The 13,735-nt window shown below is 39.8% G+C and overlaps 1 protein-coding gene across 2 annotated transcripts in view; it reads right to left on the bottom strand.

Moving 5' to 3' along the window:
* The window catches only part of PLCB1 (phospholipase C beta 1), a 332,313-nt gene that overhangs the window by 131,289 nt on the left and 187,289 nt on the right, over positions 1-13,735 (bottom strand). For both annotated transcript variants that reach the window (XM_056486829.1, XM_056486830.1), the window contains exon 4: positions 3,928-4,068. In XM_056486829.1, the coding sequence (XP_056342804.1) occupies positions 3,928-4,068 (141 nt within the window). The remainder of the gene's footprint in view (positions 1-3,927; positions 4,069-13,735) is intronic.

Genomic DNA, 13,735 nt, shown 5'->3' with positions numbered 1-13,735 from the left:
GTTTCTTTGCTGGCTTTTCCTGGCTCTCCAAAGCAATCCCATTGCTCTTGCCAAATATTCTGATGGCTACCTGCAGGCTGAGCCATTTCTAACCAGGTCACAAGCAACACTTGGCTCATTGTCTCTCCCACTTTAGGGTCCAGCCATCCCAGAGCCACAGCCAAAAATCCAAGGTAAGAGACTCTGCCAAGGGTCACATCATCTTTTCAGACACTGAGCTGAACCCCAGGCAGGAGGGGGAACAACAGCATTGAGGACAGAGCTTAAAAAATAGAGAGATGCTTGAGACTGCCTGCTGGGCTCTCACCAAGCTGTGAGGCAAAGTGTGCCTCACTGCTTCAGCTAATGAATGGCTCCATTCCCTCTGGTTTGCTGCATGGCAAACCACACTCCAACTCTGTACCAGTGATTCCAGCAGGCAGCATTCAGGGAGAGCATTCCAAGGGATGGAAAGCTGCTGTGTGTGGAGAGAAAACAGCCAGCTGTGGGAAGGTTACAGCAGCCTCCACATCACCATGGGCGCTGCAGCCTCTGCACAGATGTGATACAACAGGAAAATATAAATCTGCCCTTTTTGAAACAGGGCTGCAGCAGTGCCAACAAACCCAGCACTGATCCCTCTGGGAGCGGAAGGACCTGGCCTTCTGATCTTCAACTCCAGGCAAGTCACATCCATCATGGTAAGAGCTTCCTGAACTTGATCCCCTCCTGGCTCTGTCCTGTCACGCCAGTTCCTCTTCTATCATTCCTGTGAACCTTGCTGAGGAATAGTTCAGCTGTTCTGTGCTATGACAGGTAGCACATGAGCAGCAGCTCGTTTGGAAATGTGTTGCTCAGTGATCTCTCTTCCAGTGCAGGCACCAGGATACCATTAAGACATTTAGTGCAACACAAGAGAGGAGACCTTTCTCATAAGAAAAGGCAGCACAGACACTTGAAAACACTTCCTTAAAACCAGGCCTGACTGCATGTGAAGGCAATGCTCCATGCATATTTTTTTTTTTTTTTGGAGGGAGGTTAACAAAGCAAGCTGCTGAAATTCTACACTTTCAGAATTTCATTTTTTTTAAAAAAACATATCAAATGGATGTGAATTTATGTGGCTTGTTTTAGCATTTTATCCTACTGATCAAACTCTTACATACACTGGAAGCTAGAAAAATAAAGATGTATGCTGGAAAGAATAGTATAGCGTGACTTGTGAATCATCCTTGATGGCATCCTTTTACTTATGGAGGAATTTATCTGCTCTTACTGATGCATTTTACCCAAAGCTTATCAAACCAAGGAGAAATAGATTTCCTTGGGCTCTGGACAGGGGCCTGCACAGCCAGGATTGGCAGTGCAGAAAGAAGAGAGCTGGCATGAGAGGCACCAAAGAGAGCAAGAGGCAAGAGATGGGAAAAACGAGATGTTCACTTTGGAATCTGCTGGATTTGAGATGAGAGTGAACTGCTATAGAGCAGACAGAGGTTGATGGGTTGGACTTCTTCATGCTGGGAATGCAGACAGAGAAAAGGAGCTCAGAATAGGGTTTGAGAATAAACCTCTGCTGCTTCTGTAGCACTCTGTAGATGCTCACAAATAAATCCTACCCCAGACGGGCAAGTGAAATGAAAATGAAAATTAAAATAAGGGAGTGCTCTCTTAGTGCTCTTCTCCTCCCCACCAGGACACACCCTCCTACCTGCCCTTTAGACCAGTGCCTAATGAATTTCTAGCTGCATTCTTTGAACAAACCAGGTTCCCTTCAGTTCATCACTGATGTGCTTTTTTAAACATCAGTTACTCTCTCCCAGAGGAATGAACATGAACCAGCACACTGACATTTCTGTTTAGTGCACCTGAGGCAAGCTGAATAATGACTTCCGTCTTCCTAACTTTCCCATAACTTGCCCAGTGGATGTGACAAGCAGAGTTTGTAGCAGAAAAGGCAGCCCTCTGCAAAGGGAGAAAATCCTATAATGGAATAATTTTAACTGCCTCATTAAGACCATCACAGTTTACTTTGTCTTTCTCCTTAAAAAGGTCTGGTCAACACTTGCCACACAACTTTAAAAACAAAGTGTCAAAAATGAAGGGTTAACCAAAAAATATTCATGCACTGAAAAAGAAAGGTGGGAGAGGTTTCTATTGGCACTTGCTTTCCCTGAACATCAGAAGGGTCAAAATTTGCAAATGTGGCACTAAAAAGGTCTTTTACTGACATTCCTCCCCAGAGCTCCCTGAAGACATGATTTGTGCCAGATGTGCTTATTTATTACAACTTCTCTGAGTCACTGCATGGGGCTCAGAAAAAATAAAGACCAAATTCTGTGTTCTGGTTCATACAAAGTTGGTAAACAGGTTAAAAAGGAAGGAATTTTTAGATGTGTTCTAGATGTGTTCAACAGTGATCAAAACTGTTTTGATTCAAACAATCAGGTATTTAACATTACCTCAAAGCATGCACAGTTAATCTGCAATGCCTTAAAAATTGCATCCCCAGGCCATAGTGCCCAACTGATCAAATACTAATTGATTTGCTCTATTGCATTTACAAATAAAAAGGAAAACTCAGATTTTAGTTACTCGGATAGTAGGAGTTACTCAAGATTTAGAGCAGGCAAGCTTTTACAAAACATGATTTTATCCACTATACTTTAAGGTTCCATTATCAAACAGAAAATAGCCCTAAAATACCCATTTCTGTGCTATTTAGCAAATAGATTATGGCTCACGGACTGCTGGCTAGACAGGAAAGTGAAAAAGAAGGACATAAGCTTCTGATTTGGGTGATTTTCCCTGCTCCTTGATAAGGGACAGCAATTTCTGCTGGTAAAGCTTTAGCATACCTTTTCATTTTCCTTCATAAACATCGCTCCTTTTTTTTCCTGAAGAGTTATTTCAATTGCTTTCATTTCTGCAGTGTTAAGATTTCTCACCTTGTAGAGCTCTGCATTTTCAAGTCTGAGAACAGCATTTCCCTCTCAGCTGTTCATGGACCACCACAAACTCTTTCTGTTCCTATTCTTCTACGTCAAAGAAAAGTTGGAAATCATGTTTTTGCCAATTGGCTAAAGAAGATGAGCAGAAATAGTAATCAGGAAAGCAAAAATGCCCCCTCCTTGCTGAAGGCTTTCATCCTATGACCATTTTGCACCTGGTCTCATAATCCTTGTTGCCTGTGAGGTGACAAAATAACTCCTTGCTGTTGTTAAATCACAGCAGGCAGCAGAGAACCTCTTTTTAGCATAATCTAGTGAACTCCAGGATGTAAAAATGCTCTGTGAGAAGTGTTCTGTGCATGGATGTCTGGAGGCTGGGATCAGAGTGTACCCATATGAGTGGAAGTGGAAAGAGGAGAAGCTTTGGTATGTCTGAAATAGATAAAGCAAAAGTTCCCAGTTCATTAAACAGAATTGAATTGTAGAGAAATTGGAAGGAGAAGGAAAAAACCCAAACCCAAGTGTACTAATATCAGTGTAGTTTTATGTTGTGGGTTAGACAGAGTAAACTGATGGACCTGCATGGAAAAAATACTTTTTTAAGGCAATGATGTTGACTACAAGCCTTATCAAGGGCTCTCAGCAGGCAAAAAGTGATGCTACTAGTGAAATATCGATGCGTGTTTGGGGAGCCACAGTGTAACATCTCATTCCTGAGTTTAAATTTGTCTGGAGCACTATTTTCACTGTGATTATTTGGGCTTTACAAGCAACGTTCTGAACATGAGCACACTTACCAGGGGCATAAATCTTGCTGAATAAACTCCTTGAAAAACAAAACAAAACAAAACAAGATTGCACATTTCTTCTTGGGAACTGAGTGGAGAGCTGTGCTTCATTAAATAGCAATTCCCACTTTTAGCTCATTATCTGTATCTCAAAACACTACTTCCAAAACCTGAATTTGATATGACAGAACTTCATCTCTCAGGTGTGTTACCTTTGCTATATCATCTTGGAATGCCACCAGGTTCAAGTAGGATATATTGACCAGGTCTGGGCCGTACACAACAGTTATCATCCGATTTTCCAGCCGGCCTCCCGCGTTCCCAGCATCCAGCAGCTCGCGCAGCTTCGGGTCCTGCAGGGGGAACAATGACGAAAAAATTCAGAACCTTTTACAAATATATTGCACTGAAACAGGTACAAAAATTGCAAGTACTTCCATTTTGAAAATTTGTGCTGTTTTGAACATGTTAAACATGTTGGCACTAGGTTTGATCTGGTAAATGAGTCATTAAAATACTTAAAGTTATTAACCCAGAATAAAAAGGAAATCACTGCAGTAAATCCTTCAAAGCCTTTAAGCTCTATATTGGTGCTGTACAGACTCAGAGCTGTCCAGCTGATAGCTGCACATTCCTATTTTCAGTTATTTTGCCACAGAAGCTAAGCAAACACAAACTGTGTTGCTTGTCAGAACAACACAATCTGTCCAAAGGCTACTGTCCAACGGCTACTGTCCTCAGCAGAGAGATCTCCTGTGATTTTCATGGATTTTAGATAAAACTGAAAAAAAGAACTTAGCTTTTCCCAAGGAATTAAGAAGACTTCTGGAATTAACTTTCTTAAACTCCATGGAAAGAATAATAGGATTTAATATTGACTTCCTTTCTTCTTCATGTTCAACAGGTCATTTTATTTAAATTATTAGTATATTCCATTTAGATTTAGCCTTTAGCCTTTTTTCCCCCACAGTCTGTATCCAATACAGAATCATAGGTGCATTTAGGTTGAAAAAAATCTTTAAGAGCATCAAGTCCAACTGTTCCCCCTGCACTGCCAAAGCCACCACTAACCCATGTCCCCAAATGCCACATCCACATCTGTTAAACCCCTCCAGGGATGGTGACTCAACCCCTTCTGTGGGCATCTTGTTCAGCCTCTGCAGAGGAGTGACTACCTAGCACCTCTGTGAAGGAAAAGTACACTCAATGATTTTTATCAGCTATTAATAGCCTGAACCTCAGCTTCATTGGAAGCTAAGTGTGTGAGTAAAAACCTCAGGTTATTTGGTGATTCTCCTCGTTTCTATTAGGCTGCACCATTTCCAAGAAATGCACTCAGTGTGTCTGAAACTAAGAAAACAGCTCCTTGGCCTCATGGTGAAGTTTATAAAGACAGATGAAAAGCTGCCCTGCATGACTGGATTCAGTCCTCTGGAAAGGGCTGTTACAATGTGAAAGCTCAGGTTTCCTAAAAGGCAAGATTTTTCAGTCTTCTACAAAAACTAAAAAATGGCTAGCAAATAGAATCCTTGTGGGATGACAGATGCTGTGTAGAGATCAAGTTATTTCAAAACCAACACAATAAATGCACTGCACTTCAAATTTCACTCTCCCATGAACCTTCTCCCTGCACTGTCTGCAAATGTCCAGTTTGTGGTATTCTTAATATTTAATAACTTTTTGAATACATATCTAAATTTCCACCAACTGATACCAATTAAATTTAATATAACAAGATTAAGATGACAAAAAGGGCCATTTTTCATGGATCTTGCAGAAAATCCTGTACCAACAAGACATCAATCTAAAGGGCATCTGCTGATTGGTATCACATCTTCTTGGAGGCAATGGAGCTGTGTGTGTGTTCACCAAACACTTCAATAGATTTAGGAAAACATTTTTAGAGCATGAGGTAGAAACTGCAAAGAAAGTACAATGCTGTCTATCATAAATGCTGAATCTCTTTAAATACTGGGTATGATGCCAAGTGTTACAAGAGAACAGACAGAATAATCCTATTTAAGGGCTCTGTAAATTGTGAATATCATTGTGCTCCGAGACAAAGATGGTTTCGTGGGTAAACAAGTTAATCACAGCCTTTCACAGGAGAGAAAAACAGGAGAGGGATACAAAAATAGTAGTTGTGTTTCAGAGATGAGGATTCAGAGGAGAAAGACAAAGAAATGGTATCATTTAAATCAGGGAGAAGAGCTAGAGAAATGCCCTGCAGTTCCTAAGTCAGTCATGGTGTATTACTAGATGGGTTCCTTCCTCTTTTATTTACAGGCTGGCTGTTTCAAGGCTTTGTTTTATATCTCTGGGAGATGAGAATCCATCTCCTTTTTACCCTCTACTGTTTCAAGCCCCAAATCAGACAGATAAATGCCTCAGCTCAAGGGCCTGTCTGGGAACAGCATCATTCTTTGTGGGCTCAGACAGAACGGGTTTTCTATCTGCTTTCACTCCCTTCCTCATCATTGTCATTCCTCTCTCCCTCTCCCTGGCTCTACCTCCTGCTCACAGCTTCACTCTGGATGATGAACTGCAATCGTAGCAACAAAAGAAGAGAGAAGATAACCTTTTACTTTCGTATTTACACTCGGCCAAGGGATGTCTCAGTGATGAATCACACCCCAGTTAGACTGAGATATGCATTAGCCACGCACACAGAATAAAAAAAGAAAACATATTTGAAAGGAGATGCTTTTCCCAAGCAAATTCATCAAGAGAGAAGTTACCTGGCACTGGCTCAGTTTTTAGAAGTGCAAATAAGTGGGAAATCAAGCAATGCATGTGTGAATTTGGTTTTCCAAATCAAAGGCAGCCCATTGTCTTTGGGTTGCCGTTTTTGAATGGCTAAAATGTTGAATTTCACTGGTCTGTTTAAGGCTTGTCTAGCAAAGTTTGAAGCACACAGTCCATTCCAGCAGTGCATTGTCCAGCCACCATCCAGCAGCTGTTAATAAAGGGGATGCACCACATGTCCTGGGCTGTTGGCATTAAACCAGAAATCTATTTAGCCTAAGAAACACCACAGTATGGTTTTAATACAAATAATCTCTTCACAACAACCTGCTGAAGGCTCCACAGACTTAAAATACATATTTTAATAGCTGATTTGTAATATATATATTTAAATTTTATATTTTAAAGTTCAGTGCAAGAGAATAAACATGATTCACACTCCTTTTGGCCCCTGCCATGGGTGTACTTGCCCTTTGGGGTGACAGATGCACTTGTCAGTGACAACCTCGCCCTTAGCTGTTGATCCAGGTCATAATTAGTGCTTGGATCTGAAGTTCTCAGATACCAAAATGGACCACCAGTTCCCACTTCCTCATGAACAGCTCTGCTCCCTTGTTACCACCCTTTGCTGCAAACAGTGCTAAGGAGATGAGCAAAATATCCTTTATCAACATCTTGAAGACTATCAAGTGCTCTATGAATCAAAGCCCTTTTGAAAATGTCAGCAGGTTTTCCTGTGGAGATGGCAGGAAAGCACATGGGGGGGAAAAGCCAAACCAAGCAGCAAGACCAAATTTAGCATCTTTTATGTAAATTGGATTGTTTTGGTTTCGATAATTCCATTTTAGGCAATGACACTGAAAAGCCTGCTGCTGGCTGGGGCTGTGCTTCATACATTGGCTCACAAGTGGACAGACTGGTTTTTGGGATAAAAACAGTCTTTTGCTAGACTGAGGCCTGATTACCAACGTATTGAGCTCTCTGATGGACATACAGAAGAATTATACCTATTTAATATTGATTACAGTAACTTTTGGAACACACCCACAGGATGGCCAATAAGCAGCAGCCATGGGCAATACCCACAGAACTCATCCAAGGTCCCTTTGTAGCTCATTATTTTAAGTCTCTGATGTTTCCTTTTGCTTCTTCCAGTCAAAAGGCCCAGGAAAAAAAACAGCTTGGTTTTCCCCTTCCACTGGAGTCTGGTAGCAGCTTCAGCACAAGGACTGGAGGTGCCTGAAGACTGCCCCAGAAATAGGTCAGGAAAATCAGTGTTTGGATGTGACAGTGCTTAAATTCCCAGAGGGAGATGGAATTTGTGAGCAGGTAAATATGGAGGAGGTGATAAGGACGGTGTTGGCAGCACAAAGAGCTTTAGAATCTATCAAAAATAAAATTAGTCATGTCAAATTGAGGCTAAGGTTGGTCAGAGGATTACCTGCTCACTGGAAAAAAATCTTCCCTATTTGGTTGTCCTGCCTTGGGAAACTTATCAAAGAAAATATACCTTAAATCAATGGGAAAAAAAGAGAAAATAGTGAAAAAAGTTAACCAGAAACACATCCACAAAAAAAACCAACTATGGAATTCCTACCATCTTCATGAGTAAATGCAAAATAATGACTTTTTGTTAAAAACCAGGGTCCTGTAGACAGATGGATAAAAATAGATTTCAATCAGACTTCCCAAACTTTCTCCTGCTGTATTTCCTTTTCACTGGAAATCACAAGAATAACAAATTTAGAGAGGCACCTCAGCCACATTACAATACCTGCTTTCCACTGTGATTGGTGTTATTAAAATGTAGGTCTTAACCCTGAAATCCCAATTAGTGTGTGCTCTGCACAGCACAGCAAATGCCACAACATCTTTTATTAGTATCACCAGCTCTTCAAACTTCTTTTTCTCCTGAAAACGTGCAACACACCATCTGCGTGTGGAAACGTTGTTTCTTTTCATACACAGTTATAAAAGGCTGCCACGAGGTTTTGTGGCACTCAAACACTGATTTCAACACACCAGGGAGCAGCAGGTCAGCCCCCTTTGCTTCCTGATGCTTCCCAAAGCAGCAGCACCACCTCAGAGAGAAGCTTCTGATCCCTTGAAATAGGAAAGGAATTTAAAGAAATCTTTATCTAAAGGAATCTGTCCAATGCTATATATTTTACTGGGGTTTGATAGTTACAGATAATGTGATGGCCAAATAATGTGATGGGTGATTATCAAGAAAATCAGAACTTCTTGGGATGCTGGAACAGGTGTGCAACTGTATATTGGGAATTCTGGGTGAAGACATTAATTTACAGAGCAACAACTCTCAAAACTATTTTACAGAGCTATAGGGAACCTCAGAAGTCCCTACACTGTAACTATCATAGTCTATAATACCATCTGTAACCATCATGATCCCAAATCATGGTATTTATGTCCTGGTAACTTCAGGAGAGATTTGAAACAAAAATGGCACAGACTTTCCTCTGAGTTTTCTGCTCATCGATTTCCAAGCATTCAAAGGTGCATTTATATTTTTCTAGCTCTCTGTGTATCCCAGAAGAGGGAATATATACGGGAGGAAAGAAGCAAAATTAGCTGGCTACACATGCAAAGTGTTTTCAGGAAACACTCGAGTTTGAGTCTTAAATTAAACAAAGAACTTTGCTAAATTAGAACTTTATATTGCGACTCCATTGAAGGCAGAACTCCCACAGATTTTCTACAAATAGAACAATGTCTTGTCTTCAAGAATTCCTTATCACAGAGTGTTTATCAACAAAAATGTATATAAATGCATATATATAGCTAGCATGGATATCTCATATATTTGCCCCAGATATCAAAATATCAGCCCTTAACACTTTAAGCACCAGGTATGTTGCTAGTGTAATGGAAGTAAAATAGGAAATAATAAATGATGCTAAATAAATGATAATAAATAAATAAATGATGATAAATAAATCAGACCATTTACCCCTGTGGTTAGCTAAGGACTTCAGCTGAATTCCCAAGCCCCAGCTCTGCTGCAGTGACCCAACCAAATTCCTCAGTGCAAGCTGCCCAGCACAGAGCACCAACTAAAGGTAGGAATTGCTTTCTAAGGCTCTCAAAATTATTTTGTACCACCTGTGTGCCAGACTTTTGGGGTCCATGATGATACCCAAGAGTTGCTTCTCATCTTTGTGTCTGCAGCAGCCTGACCCTCAGAAACAAAATGTCCTTTTTAACTGGCTGAAATTCACTGCTAACAATCCCCACACAGATTTCACAGCTGGTTCAAATACCCTTTGTGTCACACATCACTGAGAACTTCCCATCAAGTGCATCAACAGGCTCATCCTTCAAAGAAATCTTTCTTCTCTCCCTCCCTTCTTGAGACCAAAGTCAAAACTCTCTAGTTTATCTTTCAGCAATCCTTCTGACTGATTAGGGAGAATGTCCATACATGGGAATCACATCTGCAAAACTCAGTGACAGGATTTTGTCTGTCTGTTTTAATGACAGTCATGTGAAATGAACAGACTTCAATTACTACATCACAGATATTCAAAACAGTATTCACCAAACTCTCTTCCATTACACAGAATACACAGGAAGTTTGATAGCTAAATGGATTTATTTGTATCAAGTTATCCTTACCAAAATCATTGTCATTAAACCATAAATCTATTTAGCCTAAGAAACACTGCAGTATGGTTTTAATACAAATAATGTCTTCACACATTTCACAAAGGAGTATCAGATCAAGATATAACCAAAATATTTGCAAATAAATTTATCCTTCTTTCTAAGGTTTCATAATGGATTCCAAATTTGGCATGATATCACCATAGCTACCTATGCACAGAAACAGAGCCAGGATCTTGTTTAAACACCCAAGTCATCTAGACATAATTTCTGTGCAAACCAAGTCAGTGTGCACAAAACAAGAGGAAGTTTCTTTAAAAAATAATCTCAGTCATCTAACTGGTCTCAGTTTGACCATCTGCTCAGTTAATACGGTGGAATATTTCTGACATATAACACAGCATGAGGTAAAAGGAGTCAGAAATGCTTCAGTCAGCCCCTAGGGAAGGAGATCCAAGGCATCCACTGACTCCTACAGATCTGGTAAGTGCAGCAAACCCAAATACCTCAGATGCAACTAAAACCCAAGGGCTGTTCTTCCCACGGATATCATCAGGGAGGACAGGATGCCATAAATCACACCTCAAACAGTCAATGCTGATTAACCTTCTCTATGAAACACCTCGTCCAGAACAATGGTTGTTTTTCCTAAAATAGCAGAATCCAATCCCATGCCTGAAGTAAGAACATTGATACATCAAGTTTACAAGGACCAGGTTATGAAGAAGAGTGAAGATACTTCTTTTTCTGTGATGTACAACTTTTGAGCAAGAGAGAGCACGTGCAGCTTAACACATATTTTTCTTTGGCAAAGGAATAAGAGGTAGGCCAATCTCTGCATGTACAAATGAACTTCGGAAAAGAGAGGACTGTCAATAGGCATTTCCAAATATAATTCTAACTGTGAGCTCTGAAAATGCAGGATGAATTCATGCTGACTTTCTACAATAACCACGTTGCAAGACACAGGTTATTTAAAAACACAGATTGTGATAAATCAGTATTTTTATATGTACTTAGGGACATCCCCCCAAAAAAATTCACTCAGTCCTATGTCAGCCACCACATCAGGAGGACAGAATGCATCCTTTGGAAGCTCACAGGCCACACCAAGCTGGAGGGAGCAGCTGATGTGCTGGACAGCCAGGCTGACAGATCTTTTCTAACGTATAATTTTCAATAACATTGTGATTTCTGTACCAGATGTGCTGCAAAAGTTTACTGGGGATAACACTACAAATTCACTGATGGTTGTTCAGTGCTAGTTTTGGTGAAGATACTACTTGGAGTACAAAATTAAGTTTATTTCTGGGGGAAAGGGAGAGAGATACAAATTATATCTACGCCATACACAGTGAACCAGGATTTTATCTGAAACACAAAGAGAATTAATTGCACAAGCTGAGGAAAAGCCCAGGGACAAAACCAGGACCACCTCATTCCTCTTTTTCTGACCTTTCTCACAGTTCAAGTGATCCAAGTCCAGCTTCCCTGGGTCTCTCATGCTCTCGTTACAGAACATTAAGCAAATATTCAGTCTGGATTTTTTTTTTTTTTTTTTTTTTTCCCATCCTAATGTTCATATTTCTCAAGATGTTTTTTTCTAGGTTCGTGGTATTTGAGTTTTAAATTGTTTGCAAGACTGTGTGTTCTAACACAAAAACAAGTGACAGTATAAACCATCTAAGTAAAATCAGACCAAATGTGGTGTTTTTCAGCGCTTTTGCATGTGGTTGTGATTAACATGAAAAAAACTTTACATCTCACAGTGTAAATCTTCATTTATATGACAACTCTAAAAAGCTGAAATACCAAACAGCTACAACCATTCACAACCTTCCTCTAGGTGTTTTCTAACTCACCAACATTTTTTACCAATTTTTATCAGCTACAGATGGCTCATTATTTTAAAGATGACCTTTAAACACACACACTTTCCTTCCCTGCCTTTCCTTCCTCAAACTTCCATGAGTTTTTCTTGAATTCAATTTTAAAGGAAGAGATGAACAGACAGTGGCGAAAATCAACTCATTTTCATGTCACTTTTATGAACTCATTTTCTTTGGTCTGTATGAGACTATTGAAAAACCTATAAAAAGTCTTTAAATGAAATGATTTCTACAGCAACTTGCACAGCACCTAAGGGCAGGAATAGGTGGAACAGCAACTTAATTTTCACTTATCTATAAATCTCACATGCATTGTTCTTCCCATTTGGAATTGCTGGGTAGAGTTATTTTAATAGGGTTACTTCAGAGGTTGAGGTACAATCAGCTCTTCATTTATGTGGCATTTGTAAAAATCTGAGGTGCTTGAAATGAGCTGAATGAGAGGCACTGTGGGAATCCCACCAGGCTGCTCCACAAGGGCTGCAGGACAATCACTTGCATTTTAATGTGTTGTTTTGGTTTTCAGCTGGTGTGTACATCCAGACGGTCTGAAATGCTGAATGCACCAACTACCCACCCCACACAAACAGAACAGATGAAACCTGGAAAGCCAGAATTGAAAACATCTTACTAACGAGTGCTTATTATTGCAACATTTCAGACACACTCATTGGCAGAGAAAAATAAAAAAAAAAAAAAAAAAATCAAGAAAAGAGCCTGTGTGCCATGCCAGCAATATTTTATTCTCTCTTACCTGTCTGAGAGACACATTCTGGTGTCATTTTTTCAAATTACAAAGTCATGTGGGATGCTTAATGCTAAAGGTTTCAATTTACCTGATTTTAATTATTGTAAACACTCACTGTTCCCATTACCTTTAAGTATTTAATTCTAGGAAACTCATTTACAGCATAGGAAAGAAAAATAAACCATTTCAATGATGATGCAATGAGAGTGGAAATTGTTTCCTTCTTGGGCTATAGCAAATACTCAGCTCCTCAAATCAGTCTGTGAGCTCAGAACAGGCTCTTAATGGCACATCTACTTAATTATTGATGGTTAATTAGAAGTTGTCCTGTACTGTCACACCTCACAAAACCTGCACTGCACCTTAGTTCATACAAGTCAGAAGCAGAAATACATGTGGACACTTGACACCTACAAATTGGTGCCTAATTAGCAAGCACAGATGAATTATTCCCTGTAGATCTTGATGGAGGTGTCCTGGTTCCTGGTGAAACACAGCTCGATGGGAATCAGAGCCAGCTTACCACAAAGCCAAGGGACTTGATTCTGAAAATCCACAAAACCAGCCAAAAATCATGGCAAAATCATATGGCAGATACCACTGCCTCAGAGGGCAAAGTTAATAGAGAAAAAGTAATGTATAATAAAAAAACAAATTAAGACTCCTTTTTAAAACTTGGTAAGTTTCAATTTATTCCAGAGAGAAGGATTTTCTCTAAGTACATTTTAACTTTTAAAATAAGTATCTATTAGAGAAAAACCAGCTAGAAACAAGTTCCTGGTAAAGAAGACAACATAACTACTGAAGGGAAAAAAAAAAAAAAAAAAAAAAAAAAAGTAAAATCTACAAGGAGTATGAGTAAGAGCCACAAATATGTTTTGCTGGCTGAGGAGCGAGAGACAACAGTGAATAAAAGCAGAAACTGGATTTGGGTGGTTTAATGACAGATTAATTTCACCACCTGTGAAAGTACAGGAAACATGTTCAGTCACTGCTAGGAAAAGGACATGCGAA

This window comes from Oenanthe melanoleuca, chromosome 3 (genome assembly GCF_029582105.1).
Source record: "Oenanthe melanoleuca isolate GR-GAL-2019-014 chromosome 3, OMel1.0, whole genome shotgun sequence".
Taxonomy (NCBI): Eukaryota; Metazoa; Chordata; class Aves; order Passeriformes; family Muscicapidae; genus Oenanthe; species Oenanthe melanoleuca.
This window is presented reverse-complemented; position numbering and strand designations above follow the sequence as displayed.